The 12,866-nt window shown below is 41.2% G+C and overlaps 2 protein-coding genes across 2 annotated transcripts in view; one reads left to right on the forward strand and one right to left on the reverse strand.

Moving 5' to 3' along the window:
• Window positions 1–6,400, reverse strand: FCF1 (FCF1 rRNA-processing protein). Its single transcript, XM_082234098.1, has 8 exons — window positions 6,139–6,400; window positions 5,033–5,100; window positions 4,659–4,730; window positions 3,674–3,822; window positions 3,022–3,094; window positions 2,109–2,196; window positions 1,654–1,748; window positions 1–259 (listed from the first exon to the last, which is right to left on the reverse strand). Exons 1-8 carry the CDS (start codon window positions 6,331–6,333, stop codon window positions 211–213), a joined length of 789 nt encoding a protein of 262 aa, XP_082090224.1. The 5' UTR covers window positions 6,334–6,400; the 3' UTR covers window positions 1–210.
• AREL1 (apoptosis resistant E3 ubiquitin protein ligase 1) overlaps window positions 6,264–12,866 on the forward strand; it is a 23,725-nt gene continuing 17,122 nt past the window's right edge. Inside the window, exon 1 of the mRNA XM_082232737.1 lies at window positions 6,264–6,403. The gene's annotated coding sequence lies outside the window, so the exon portion shown is untranslated. The remainder of the gene's footprint in view (window positions 6,404–12,866) is intronic.

A 12,866-nucleotide genomic window follows, 5' to 3' on the forward strand; every position in this document is an offset into this window, starting at 1 on the left:
TTTCTAAACAATAATGAATATTTATTCTGGAACACAGAGCAGGGGTACAGTTCACATGATTTTTCTTGAAGAGACAAGTTTGAAGAAATCAGTTCAGCTTCAAACACTGCAGGAAATAAATTAGAAACAGGAACCTTGTAACAGGCCGAGTGTTGTAAAAATTGGCAGTTGGACCCAGCAGACATATCTTGGATGCTTTTCAACAGGTGGTTAAAATCGGGGGGCTCCATAGTCATCAGGCATCCGCTCAATGTTATATCTAGAATGAATGAAGCATTTTGGTAAGTAGTCTATCATAAACCCACCATGGAATGCAGTGAAAGCACAATAAGGGTGCCACTGTATTTGCTGGCATTATTTGCTGGCATTATTTGATTATTATTTGATTAAGTGAGCTCGAATCCATAAAACCCTTTGCTATAGTGATCTGAAGGCCCACAAGGCAACCACCTTTCTGAAGCCAAGCAGGCATGGGTCTGGTCACCACCTGGAAATCTCTTGTATGCCACCTTCTACTTTGATGGAAAGAGAGCAAACAAACAAGGACATGAGAACTGCTAGCTTTTGGAGCCAGGGACCAGTCTTCTTGTTTATTATTAGTCTATAATGAACTATATAAATAACGATGTATTAACTTTTACTTGACAGTCCTTGTTATTACTTATATAGCATTGCCAATGAGTAGTTCTTTAAAGACTAATAAAAAGCAAGAAGACAGGCTTTGTTCCAAGGAGCTTGCAAATCTTGATTTAACAGGAACATAGGAAGCTGTCTCAAACTAAATTAGACGATTGGGTCCATTTAGCTCGTTATCATCAATGATGACTGGCAGCAGCTCTCCAGAGTTTTGGACAAGAATTTTTCCTAGCCCTACATTATGACACCAGGAATTGAACACGGGACCCTTTGTATACAAAGTATGTGCTCTACCAATGAACTACAGTGGATAACAGTATTAGGGGCAGAAAGGAGAGGTAACATCGAACATTTATGGGTATAAATAAATGCAGTTACATATACAGGCGACTCCCCACTTACACAGAGGTTACGTTCCAGCCCCATCGCACATAAGTGAAATGCACGTAAGTGGGGAGCACCCTGAAGTGTCCTTGTGGCTAGTGAGGAGACTCCAGAGCTTGAAGAGAACGTCCTGTTTGGGCTCTGGTAAGAGACTCCTTGTTGAGGCTGCTCAGCCTCCACGCAGAACAGCTGATGGACAGGGTAGTGCAGCAGCAGCAGCAGCAACTTTCCCGCAGGTCGGCTGTTAAGCGGGGGAGCCGAGCAGCCTCAACAAAGCCCCACTGCGCCTCTGGCTCATGAGAAGACCCTCCATGGACATCCTACTCAGGTTCTGGGAAGGGTCTTCTCAGGAGCCACGTACTTCCAGCCACTTCCGGGTTCCTGGCACTGTGTCTGTGTGCAGTAGCATACGAAAGAGGAACTGCCTGTACTTAGGCTTTCTTTTAGTTTGAGCAGCAGGATATGAACACATTAGCATTCTCCCACTTGTGTTGTGGTTTTCTTATTACTATTAAGCCCTTCCTTTATATAGGTAGACTATATCTAAAACGACAGGCAACATTTCAAAATACACTATAACAAAGTAAACTGCAGAAACGTCAGAATATTAATCTCAAGTGGGAGCTCACCTACCTGTGGTTTGATATATACATTATTGGGACTCCTGGGATCTTCCGTATTCTCCGCTTGAGGTCTCTGTCTACAGTAGCCACTATGTAACACTTGTGCTGCAAGAAAAGAGCATAATCTTATAAATGAGAAATGAATCAAATGTTGTTTTCCTTTGGCCACGGAGTGCCAGAGGATACAAATTTCCAGAGGTAACAAGTTTTTAGACAACATCAGATCTCCCTCCCATAAAATACAGTATCTCCCAGGACATGTCCTGAAGAGCTGAGGAGACAGGATCTCCGCTGTTACTACCAATTGTTTGTAGCAGTGGCATCTCCTTCCAAAACAGGCAATATCAGCTACAAGACAGCTTCAGTTGAATGTCAGCTTCATTCAGGTCATTAATTTCAGCAAATTAAGCAGTGCTACATACATCTGCATGCCTACAGAACAGACATTTCTAGAGGTAGAGGTACCTGAGTGACCCTCTGCACCAAACAGTCATCAGCATAGGTCCCTTTGTGAGTGCAGGGCAAGCGTTCAAATCGTGGGTCTTTTGCTATCCTGTAATATAATCAAACAGAGAATTAAGATAGCATTGGGCCCACTGACATAATTAGAAGAATTAAAAGATTCCTAGAAGAAAAACAGTTTCTGTCTTTTCCTCACTAGGTATACCCCAAATCTGCAGGTTGCTATTCTCAGCTTAACGTTTATTTCTGACTGTCATCCTGCCTGTCAGATGTATTGCCTGGGTATGCTAACTGCCTGGCCTCTAGCAAACTAAATAATAGGAAGCTTCAAACCCAGTCATACACTTGGGGTTATATCCAGTGCTCATGCAACAAATTTCGTGCACACGACTGAACCTCCTCTTCCCCTTCCCCCACTCACACCCTTAATATCAGAGTCTGGAGGATTGTAAGACCCCCTGAAGCAGATTTGGGGGCATGTGAGAGGCGGAGAGTAAACTGAAGTACAAGTCAAACTCCATTCAGTTCTCTGCCTGCTGATGGAACACAAAAACCTTCTTGAATTCTTTCTCAGTGTTTTGTGTAGCACAATAAACTGCTTTCTTGAAACCTTGATCTAACTGGTGAATCTACAAGCCAGTAAGTTATTCTATGAACTTGATAATCTATTCAAGCTACAAACTTAGGAGGAGGGCAGAATTGAATTCTGCCCAGAAGAGACTGGGAAGATCAACTGCCTTGCTTTCTTCAAAAGGTACATTCAGCCTGGTGAACAAAAGAAGTGATGCAGTGACAAGCTGTCCAAGTTTAATGATTTGGGATCTAGCTCTTGTACCCCAAGGAAGAGTCCCTGTTCTCCATATTCATAAGTTAAACTAGATAAACTCAATAACAGAGTCCAGTTATAGGTCCCTACCTTAGGGCAACACGATACTTTTGCCCCAGTTTCTCAATTTCAGCCATGACACAATCTGTGATACACGGAATACCTACAAGAATACAGAAAATATTTAATATCACCAAACTGAATTGCAACAAACTCCTGCAAGTGCCTAAATCAGAAAATATCAGATTTCAAAACTATGAATATTCATGCAGCCCTCTGAAAGTCAGTCACATCATTGACAATTATCAGAATAGAAAGCACACTCTTAATTGATCTGCTTTTCATTTCTATTTATATTATTCTGTGCATCTAACTGATATTTTGAGTAAAACATTAATAAAGACCTCTTTGACAGTTATGGTAAAATCTGATAATCAGCGAACTTTTTTTATTTCATTAATGCAACAATAAAGTAGTGATTATTTAAACAGCTGGTAGCCATGATGGATACACTTGTTAAGTCTAACTGGAAAGCATTTAGTGGCAAGCACTAAATGATGATGATGATGATGATGATGATGATGGCAACAACAACAACAATGAGAATAATGAAAGCCAGAACCTCATACATTACTGCTACTTTAGTCTTAACAATGTGCCACCATTGATGGAGCTTTTTATAGTCTCAACTTATCACCATAATGTTACCCTGGAACAAGATGTAATAGATCTATATACTTACACTTAGCATAGAGGCAATCCATCATTGACTGCACCAGATCCAGTTTGGCTTTAATGGAAAAATTAATGAAGTTGGTATCAACCAGGATGTAGTAGGGAGGCCCCAGTTGTGTATTATATTGGAAGAACAAACAGGAAGGATATTTAGGGCTGAAATGACAAACATGGGACAAATCAAGTTACAAAGGGGAAAACAAATCATACTGTCCACAAATGGCGTATAACTTCAGAAGTGCTTTTTCTCAGCTTACAAACTCTTGAAATTTATTGAAAAATGTGTCAAAAAGCTCAGAGGACAAAACACTCAATAAGTCACATTTACTACTGAAAGTGTGCTCAAGCTTTCTAGTGTGTGTGTGAGTGGGGGGTGCTTTTACATTTCAACCCCCATCTCTTGAGGTCCAACCACATGGTGTTATTCTCAGTATCATCTTTACAGCAGGGACGAACATTTTACAGCAAGAGAAGGGCTTTCAAAAAGTGTTTCCTCAAGCTGTGGAACCTTCTCCCAGTACATGTCTTTTCTTTTCAAGACAGCTAAGCCCTTCTGCTCAAAATATTTTGACAGAGCACCAAAAATCATTCATTCCAATTATTTCTATATGTGATACGTGTAAGAAGCAAAACACTTAAAATAAAGTTTGGCCACTTTATCACTGACTTGCAATGTGCCTCCCACTACCTGCTTGATCAGCTCTAGTTTGCTAATGACCCAGGTAATATGTGTTTGCCAAGCCAAATTTAAAGCACCCACATAACAGTCTTCATGTTAAGACACAATCCTGAGCATGCTCATCTGAAAGTTAACATCTACCACCGGCATAGGCAAACTTGGCCCTCCAGATGTTTGGAGACTACAATTCCCATTATCCCTGACCACTGGTCCTGTTAGGGATGATGGGAGTTGTAGTCCCATAAATGGGATTTCTTTCTAATTTTGTATTAAGGTAGCCAACAGAATTGATGGGAAATCATTAGATACTTACACCTCTCTCTCTTTTATTGCACTGGAGTCATCCTTCTTTTTCTCTTTAGGTTTTGCTCGGTCTGCCTCTTTGCTAGGGGTGGCAAAATTTTTTTTAAAAATCATTTGTACACACCATCTACTCAGTAAACCACTGTAGATAACCAAGGGACATTATTGTTGGAAAGAATTGTATCAATATAGGATCACAAGATAAAAAAAAGTTTGGAGATCATTTTGGAGCACCACACAATCCTACCATTATGAATCTGACTCAATGGGACTTACTTAAGTATAGGATCACTTTGTTAAGTGTTTCAGTCTTGTTAAATATGCAAAACTCTTAGAATTTACACTTCAGTAGTTGCCACTAATAAATATTATCAAAAGACTTACATGCGCTGGTCACGGAGGCTGATCATGCGTTTCATGGCAGCATATTTCTTTGCTTTCTTTTGTTTCCCCTTAAAAGGGAAAAATTAATAACAGACCATTATTTTTTAAAAATACTATAAAACCTGTCATCCTCTTCCACGCACACTACAGTCACAGCCAGTGTTTAATATCTAAGAAAGGAGATGCCAAGACTCAAATCTTTTACCAACAAGACCTAGTTCCTGATCTATGTGGGTGGTAGCTATGGTAACTTATTGGTAATGGAAAGGCACTCCATACATCCTGTTCCTTATTATCTAGCATGCATAATAAGAACATCTTTACTCAAATTAGGTTCTCATCAAAACACTCCAAAATTGGCTTCCATAGGTTTTAGAGATACAATTGCAGGAGGATCCAGCCAATCATAACCATTGGATGGACATAATTCACATACGTATTGTTTACTGCCTGCAAACCTATCCTCGCCAACAGTGTTCCATATTACTCTAGGATTCACATACCCCAACAGCTGAACTACCCAGAAATGTGAATATCTATAAAGAACATCAAAGAGCAGCAAAGGAAATATTTGGTTTATTGACTAGAATTAGGCAAAGACAGGAGCACATTAAAAAATAAATAAATGTAAGGGGCAGAAAGGAGCGCAGGGTTTGTTTGTTGTTTGTTTTTTTTTAAATGTAAGTGTGAAACTATTTCTGGATAGCAGACTCGCCGTTATTTCCCACCCACCCTCCCCCACAACCTCCAGTGCCAGTCCCTCCCTCCAACACTTTCTACTCCCTCACAGCACCGGTCCTGAGAAGCACCTCTCCAATAATAAAGCTAGTCATTTCATACGCTCGTAAGCGGGAGCGAATTTAAAAGCACGCCTGGTGGGATTTTAAAACACTTTCTCAGTTTCCCCCTTGCCCCCGCCTCTGTCCAACATCTAGCATGGTGAGCCGCTCTAGCGAACTCGAGGCGTTTGAGTTATGCCCAACGAAGCTTTTGCTCAGCTGTCGACCATGGAGAATTAAAAAAGGACTGTGAGAGGACCGCGGGTGGAGAGCAGCCAGTTCCCTGCCATGCCACGCCACAACCCCGCACCCGAGCCCAGCGCTCACCATTTTGGTAGTCCCAGCCACAGCGTTCTTCTCGCCCACTTCCGGCGCGCGCCATGTTCGTTCGCCCAACGCTTTGAGCGTCACTTCCGGCCACTGGCGGCCAGGGGGGCAGGGCGAGTGAGAGTGAGTGTGTGTTGTAGCTGGAGTGCGCTGTGGCAGAGCAGGCACGGAACCGACACTGACCGTTAGTCCCATGACCAGCGCGGCTAGTCCCTGACTCGCCTCAGTCGCCTCCCATGAGCGCCGCTTCCCCTTCAGAGAGGAGGCAAGAGAAGGGAGGCATTATTCGGCGGTGGGGTTGGGGTTTCGAGGCGAAGAAGGAAGCAGCCGCCGCCGGCGGGAAGGGGGCGGCGCCCTTGGGAAATCTTCCGCCGCCCTGCAAGGAGGGAGGGCGTCCCGGTTCCTTGAAGTAAAAGCGGGGTGTGGGGGGAGGGATAAGATATAAAGCGGGCGTGGTGGTCCGAGTCCCGCGAGGGCATCGGGCCCGGTGGTGGGTTTCGCCCTAGTTTCAATTTGGGGCTAAGAAGTAAGTTTGGCCCTCAAACCCCGTTCTTCAGATTGCGCCGGGCCAAATACTCGGGTTGCCGAAAGCCCTGAAATAATTCGGCACCATCTCGTTTTTCCTCTCCCCCTAATCTTCCAGAATATTCTGTTCCCCGCCTTTCCCCCTGACGGGACTCAGGTTTACCTCTGGTGCTTGTCTGGTAGAGGGGAGAAAGGGTAATATTGTGCCCACTTGGCATAGTCAGCGGCTGCCTGGCACATAGTTATTGCCCTCAAATTTTTGTATGCAGAGTTTCCCTCCTTCCTATTCCTTTCCCACTTTGAATTTATCCTGAAGGACAAGTTAGGAAGGAAATCAAAGAGACATGCTCCTTACACTGCTTTCACATGGGAGTCTCAGTTAACCGATTCTAGGAACCATCCCGGCTTCAAAGGTTTCCTGGCTGCCCTGTTGTAGCTAGTTTTGCTTTGTTTCTGTTCTTCCACACTGAAATGTTTGTTCTACATTGATCTGCAGGATGGTGTTCCGTCCTGAATATGCTGTTCTTCCTGAAAGATCCGAGTTGTGGAAGTGTTTATCTTCTTGCTCCCTTTTCTTTTGGAATTTTGTTTGTTTGTTTTTGATTTTGGTTCCAGTTCTGTCAGTATTGCTCTGTATATTAATCCAGTAAGAGTCTGTAGAATTCTGAGTTTGTATAGGAGATCTGTACTTTCATGCCTTTTATAAGTGTGAAATGAAATAGTAAATGTTTTAAATTCCCAGTAGGGAATTTAAGCACATCCTATTGATGAATTTCAAACCATTGTAAATACAGTGTAGCTGATTTCACAGCTGTTGTTAAAAAAAAAATGATAGTGATCTTCCAGCTGACCTTTGAATAAGCATTTTGTGGAAACATGCATACAGAAAGTCTGGAGTTACGTGGGTCTTTGGATTCTTTCCTATTAATTGCTGATTAATTTCTAATCTGATTATTTCAGTAGCTTCTGTTGTAGTAGAACAGTTTGGGACTTGCTGGTCAACGGAGGAAAAAAATTGTTTGCAGATGTGATGCACCGTAATTACTGATTAGCTGATCCATATTAAGCGCAAGCCCTTTTGAAGTTATCAACTCATATAATAATGTTGTTAGGTGGGTCACCTTGCCCTGCTTTCAAAGTGGGCCCATAGAGGTGGGGAGGTAATCGGCTAGTCAGATCCCCATCTGTCTGCCAGAGGGAGGTAATACATTTAGAGAAAAACAGTTTTCCTGATGTGAGATAAAGGCACACTGGTAAATTGCTACTCTTATCTGAATGGGTGCTTTTATAATACAAGCTTATACATAATTGTTCACTTAAGTCACTAATGCACATATGCCTGTTTCACCATGTACGTGCACTGCAAATAGCACACATCCAGTGAAATAGGAGTGTGTAGTAAATGCATTACATGTGACAAAATGCATAGGGAGTTTCTGCACTTCTACATGGAAGTGACTTTTGTGTAGTGAACACTGATATAAGCAAAACTTCCCTCAATTGCTTACATAATTGTTAGCTATAAACATATGTGTAAGCTGAGAATGCAACTTTTAAAAGGACAGCTCTTTAAGACGTTAAGCGTTATCAGGAGCCTTAAGATTGAAGGGAGTACTGTGTCTGGTAGATGATGTGTCTTGGTAACTATGGATATATGGGCTGTTTCACCTTTATCTATTTTTGAAGCATGTAGCTTTAATGATTTGTGTAACACTTATTTATTCTGGCCTACAAGTGAGTTTTGTGCTACATGAACCAAAATAAAGCTCTCCTTTGTCTACCTTATTTGATTTGAAATAGGATTTAGGGAGGAAGATGAACTCATGGATAGTGGAAACAGTATGACTTGTTAATAGAAGATTGGTTTGGAATATTTCATGTTCATTTTAAAAATAATCCTTATTTACATTTAGCATCTGTAACAGTTTTTTATAGCATGCAAGAAGAAAAAATGCTAGTCATGTTTATTTTTAAAAATTGTTCTTATTAAAGATCTTCTTGGGTTACAAAAGTACATGCAGTTTCTCTGCTTTCAGTTCATAGAGTTCTTTCTACAGATCATTCATATTTGATGTGAGACACTAATGTTATAGGCAGTATAAAGTTAGGGGAAAAGAGGTGGGGAGGGAGAGAAGAGGGGTAGTGAACTTTCTCCCCCCCCCCGTTGATTATTATTTATTTTTATACACATTTTCCAGTTACCCAATTGCCCCCTCCCCCCTGCACCCAACGCATAAAATTTGGAGATTTCCAGTGTTGTATTCAGTAAATAACAGTGCCCATGTTACCATGCCCATCCGTCATCCCCATCCGAATCCTCCATAACTGGTCCCCCACTGCATTTCTTTGATCTTTTTTTTTAAAAAAAATTTAAAAATAAATTTGTATTGGTTTTCCATACAATTATACATTTTTATCCAAATTTCAACAAATTGTCTTTTTGAACTTCCTTCAACGTCTCTGAGAATCATCCATATTTATATCTTTAATTACACATTCCTTTCTTTCGTATTGCCATTAAACTTCCCTTCCCCCACTATTTCATATTAACAATACTTCTCTAATTTTTACAGCGCCTCTTGAAATCCCACTAGCGTTGTGTTCACATCACATGAGGGGTAGTGAACTTTCATTCTTTATAGTATATGTGCTGTAAGACTTTTGTGTCAGCGTCACGTGGGTAGGTTTTATTGCTAGTAAGGTTTATAAAAGGTGGAATTTGGTGGGGCAGTGTAACCTGGCAACATGACAGAGACCTGTTTTTTTTTGTACTGATGTAGGCAGCACTTACCTGAGTAAATCCCATTGTGGCTTGCTTTTGAATAGATACGCATAGGATTGCATTGCTAATTGCATTCTGGATTATAAATTTACATGTGATGGGAATGCAGGTTTGTGCTAGCTGAGCATGCTAAGTTCAAACATTGCTGCTTGCTTGTGGTCTGTGTGCAAATTATTTCAATGTGACAGAACATTTCCCCTCAGATTATTCTGTAACACTGCACATGGGGAATAAAAAGTTGCTATAGTTTGATGTGGAAGGGGAGTGGGTACCACTGCAGGATTCTAAATATAGAAATCATGATAGCAGTTTACAGGAAAAAATGTCCCAAGTGGATAGCTCAGTTGGTAGAGCATGAGACTCTTAATACCAGGGTCATGGGTTTGAGCCCTACATTGGGTGAAAGCTTCCTGCATTATGTGGGGGTTGGAATAGATAGATGATCCTCATGGCCTCTTCCAACTCTACAATTCTATGATTTTATAAGTTTAAATAGTCATGTTAGAATGATGGGCTTCAGCTCTAATAGTATTTCAGAATCCATATTTATTTGTGCAAGCTGAGGCAGAATATAATTTGGACATTGTTTTCTGAATTTTTGATGTTTTCCGTTAGCTCTCAAAGCAAGTGTGTTGATTAACAATGCAGTATCCAGAGGAGAAGGGATGCGAGTGGTGCTGTGGGTTAAACCACAGAGCCTAGGACATGCCGATCAGAAGGTCAGCGATTTGAATCCCTGCGATGGGGTGAGCTCCCGTTGCTCTGCCCCACCTCCTGCCAACCTAGCAGTTTGAAAGCATGTCAAAGTGCAAGTAGATAAATAGGTACCGCTCCGGCAGGAAGGTAAACGGCGTTTCCGTGTGCTCCTCTGGTTCACCAGAAGCAGCTTAGTCATGTTGGCCACATGACCCGGAAGCTGTACGCCGGCTCCCTCGGCCAATAAAGCAAGATGAGCGCCGCAACCCCAGAGTCGGTCACGACTGGACCTAACGGTCAGGGGTCCCTTTACCTTTACCTTTATCCAGAGGAGAAGATGGTACCCCGCTACCCTTAGCACTGCACAGAAAGACATGGGTATTCTTTAGGTTGAGCTATCCGATAAAAACACTAACTAAAAAGTGTCTTCTGCAATCATTACCACTGCAATACTATCCCTCCCTGTACTTTGAATGGCCTAGTACTTCTTTAACTATTCTAAACAACAGTCTTTGCATGCAAATGATTTTCCTAGAGTCTAGTATGGAGTAGGGTGTCAGGGAAGAGTCTTTCAAAGTATTTGGATTTACAAATGGGTTTTATCATTCATGTTATCTTGGGATCAAGGCAAGATCAGAAGGTTATAGAGGATCTGTAAAATTGCCCACTGTTTTGAAGAAAGGATATCTAAAACAAATGCCTTCTGAATGATTTATTCATTCCTCTGGTCATTACCTACTTGTTCTAAGCAGTCTGATGATCCAGATTAGCTCACCAGTCTAATAATTAATGTCATTGTATCCTGGGAACGGGCTAAATAAGTAAAGCAGCTTGCACCTCTGTGCCCTAAGTGTGTTTGATGGCTGCTCCCAGTTGATGCGCTGCATAGGAGAACGTGTCAGCTCTTTTTGCTCTCTTTTGTCTGTCTAGCTGGCATCTTGCCTGTCATTTCATATAAAACAAATGAATCAGAGTTAAATTTACTGAGACTGCCTTTCAGGCAAGGAGAATTCTGAAATAGTGCACCTAAGAACAGTGACAAAGTGCTGAGTTATCACTAACCTCCAAAGATTAGAAAGGATATTGCCAAGTTTCAGGTCAAAATTTATCCAGAAAATATCTGTCATTTGATCTTGCATGGAGGATGCTAATGGAAGGGCATCTCAGAATGACGGTTTTGTCTCTTGCAGTAGTTACATTTATCACTTCAATGGAGAGAATTCTAAGCCCATATTTTAGTGTTACGGGATTTCTTTGGAAAGAAAAATGCACACATAACCTTTAATAAGGTTCAGTAATGGAGAATTTTGATTGAATTTCCAAGCAGCTCAATAGAGAGCTTGTTTTTGAAGATGGACTTGAAGAAGATACCAGTTTCTTTGCCGTTGGGGATAACCCTGCCATGGAATTACTTGTTTAGGCTATTCTTAAGTTCTCAATTTCTGGAAGGTTTGGAATCATTACTATGAATTGACAATAATATAATCCACATCATATGAAGAAATTCTTATAGTTAGACAAGGGTTACCCAAGCAAGACTTTGATCTTTAGCAGGCAGTCCCTAGACTTGATGAAAGATATTGGAGGAGAGGCAACTGCTTCATCTGGTACTCCTCAATACTGAAATGAAACTTTTTTCACAGCCTGGATTAGAATGTGGATGCTAACTAAATTTCCTGTCCCCCACTGTAAAACATACAAGTAGAGGGGGTTTCTTGTAAGTAAGGAGGATCTTTACTCAAGCAAATAATGATGCAGTTTCTGCAGTAAACATGAAATGTAAGGAGTAACAGTTCAGGAGTCAGAGCAGGGCAATGAGTTGATAACTGAATGGAAGCAATGAAGGTGTCTCCACATCTTGCTCATCTGGCCTCCCCTGTTCAGCTAGGAAAAGAAGGAATGCTTGGGCAAGTGGGTTTTCCTCAGATATGTTAAAAGGAGGAAACTTGAGACATTTGTTAAAAACCAGTGAAGGTGTTGGATACAATTTCCTATCTCAGTAATTTGGAAATGTGTAACAAACAAAAGACTACTAAAGCTACAGACCTCTTGGGGTTGGGGGAAATCACCAATACTTAACCATGTAAGATTAGAGTAGTAGTTACTTGATAGTTTAAATGTTTTACAGGCATTGGTTGTGGTGTATTTTCCCCTTTCCCATTTATAGGTGTGTTTTTTTTAAAATTCCTCTTTATAGTTCTCACTAAAGAATAATTGGATGACGGTCAGTGTTTTGGACGAAACCGAGCATGGCATTTCTGAAAACAATTATTTTTGAGGCCCTCCTTTTGCTTCATTCTTAGTAAGAAGACACACTGTTGTCATTGCTAATGGATATAATTGCTGCTGAGTGCCCCCAGGTCCTCCCCTCCCCTGCACTTTGTTGCTGCTGCTTTGCTTTCCAGTGTTGCCACACAGGACTACCACAATCTGATTTTGTGAATGCTGTGCATACGACACATCTGTCCTCTTGCTTTGTCCCCTCTCCAAGCCAATATATGTTCAGCTGCATTCTTGTGAAACATTACGGTACACGTACATTTTATATATATATAAGATTTCTACATGCACATCATCTTGGGCAAAGCTTCTCTAAGTTTCAGTACATAAAATCTGGTGTGTATATATAAAGCTCTAGTGCTGTTGAAGTTATATGATGTGGTCTCTTTGCTGATGTCATTCTTGGATTTTGGCTCAGTCAGTTTAAAACTGAAGTGGTGCTATT

Source organism: Podarcis vaucheri (assembly GCF_965113315.1).
Source record: "Podarcis vaucheri genome assembly, chromosome: 1".
Taxonomy (NCBI): Eukaryota; Metazoa; Chordata; class Lepidosauria; order Squamata; family Lacertidae; genus Podarcis; species Podarcis vaucheri.

Bases quoted from the DNA above. Each gene is read 5' to 3' on its own strand.
- FCF1 (XM_082234098.1), bottom strand. From the start codon at position 6,333: ATGGGACTAACGGTCAGTGTCGGTTCCGTGCCTGCTCTGCCACAGCGC. The intron at 5,101-6,138 runs GTGAGCGCTGGG...TTCCCTTTTAAG, and splicing joins TGGCTGGGACTACCAAAATG to GGGAAACAAAAGAAAGCAAA. The intron at 260-1,653 runs GTAGGTGAGCTC...CATTCATTCTAG, and splicing joins ATGTATATATCAAACCACAG to ATATAACATTGAGCGGATGC.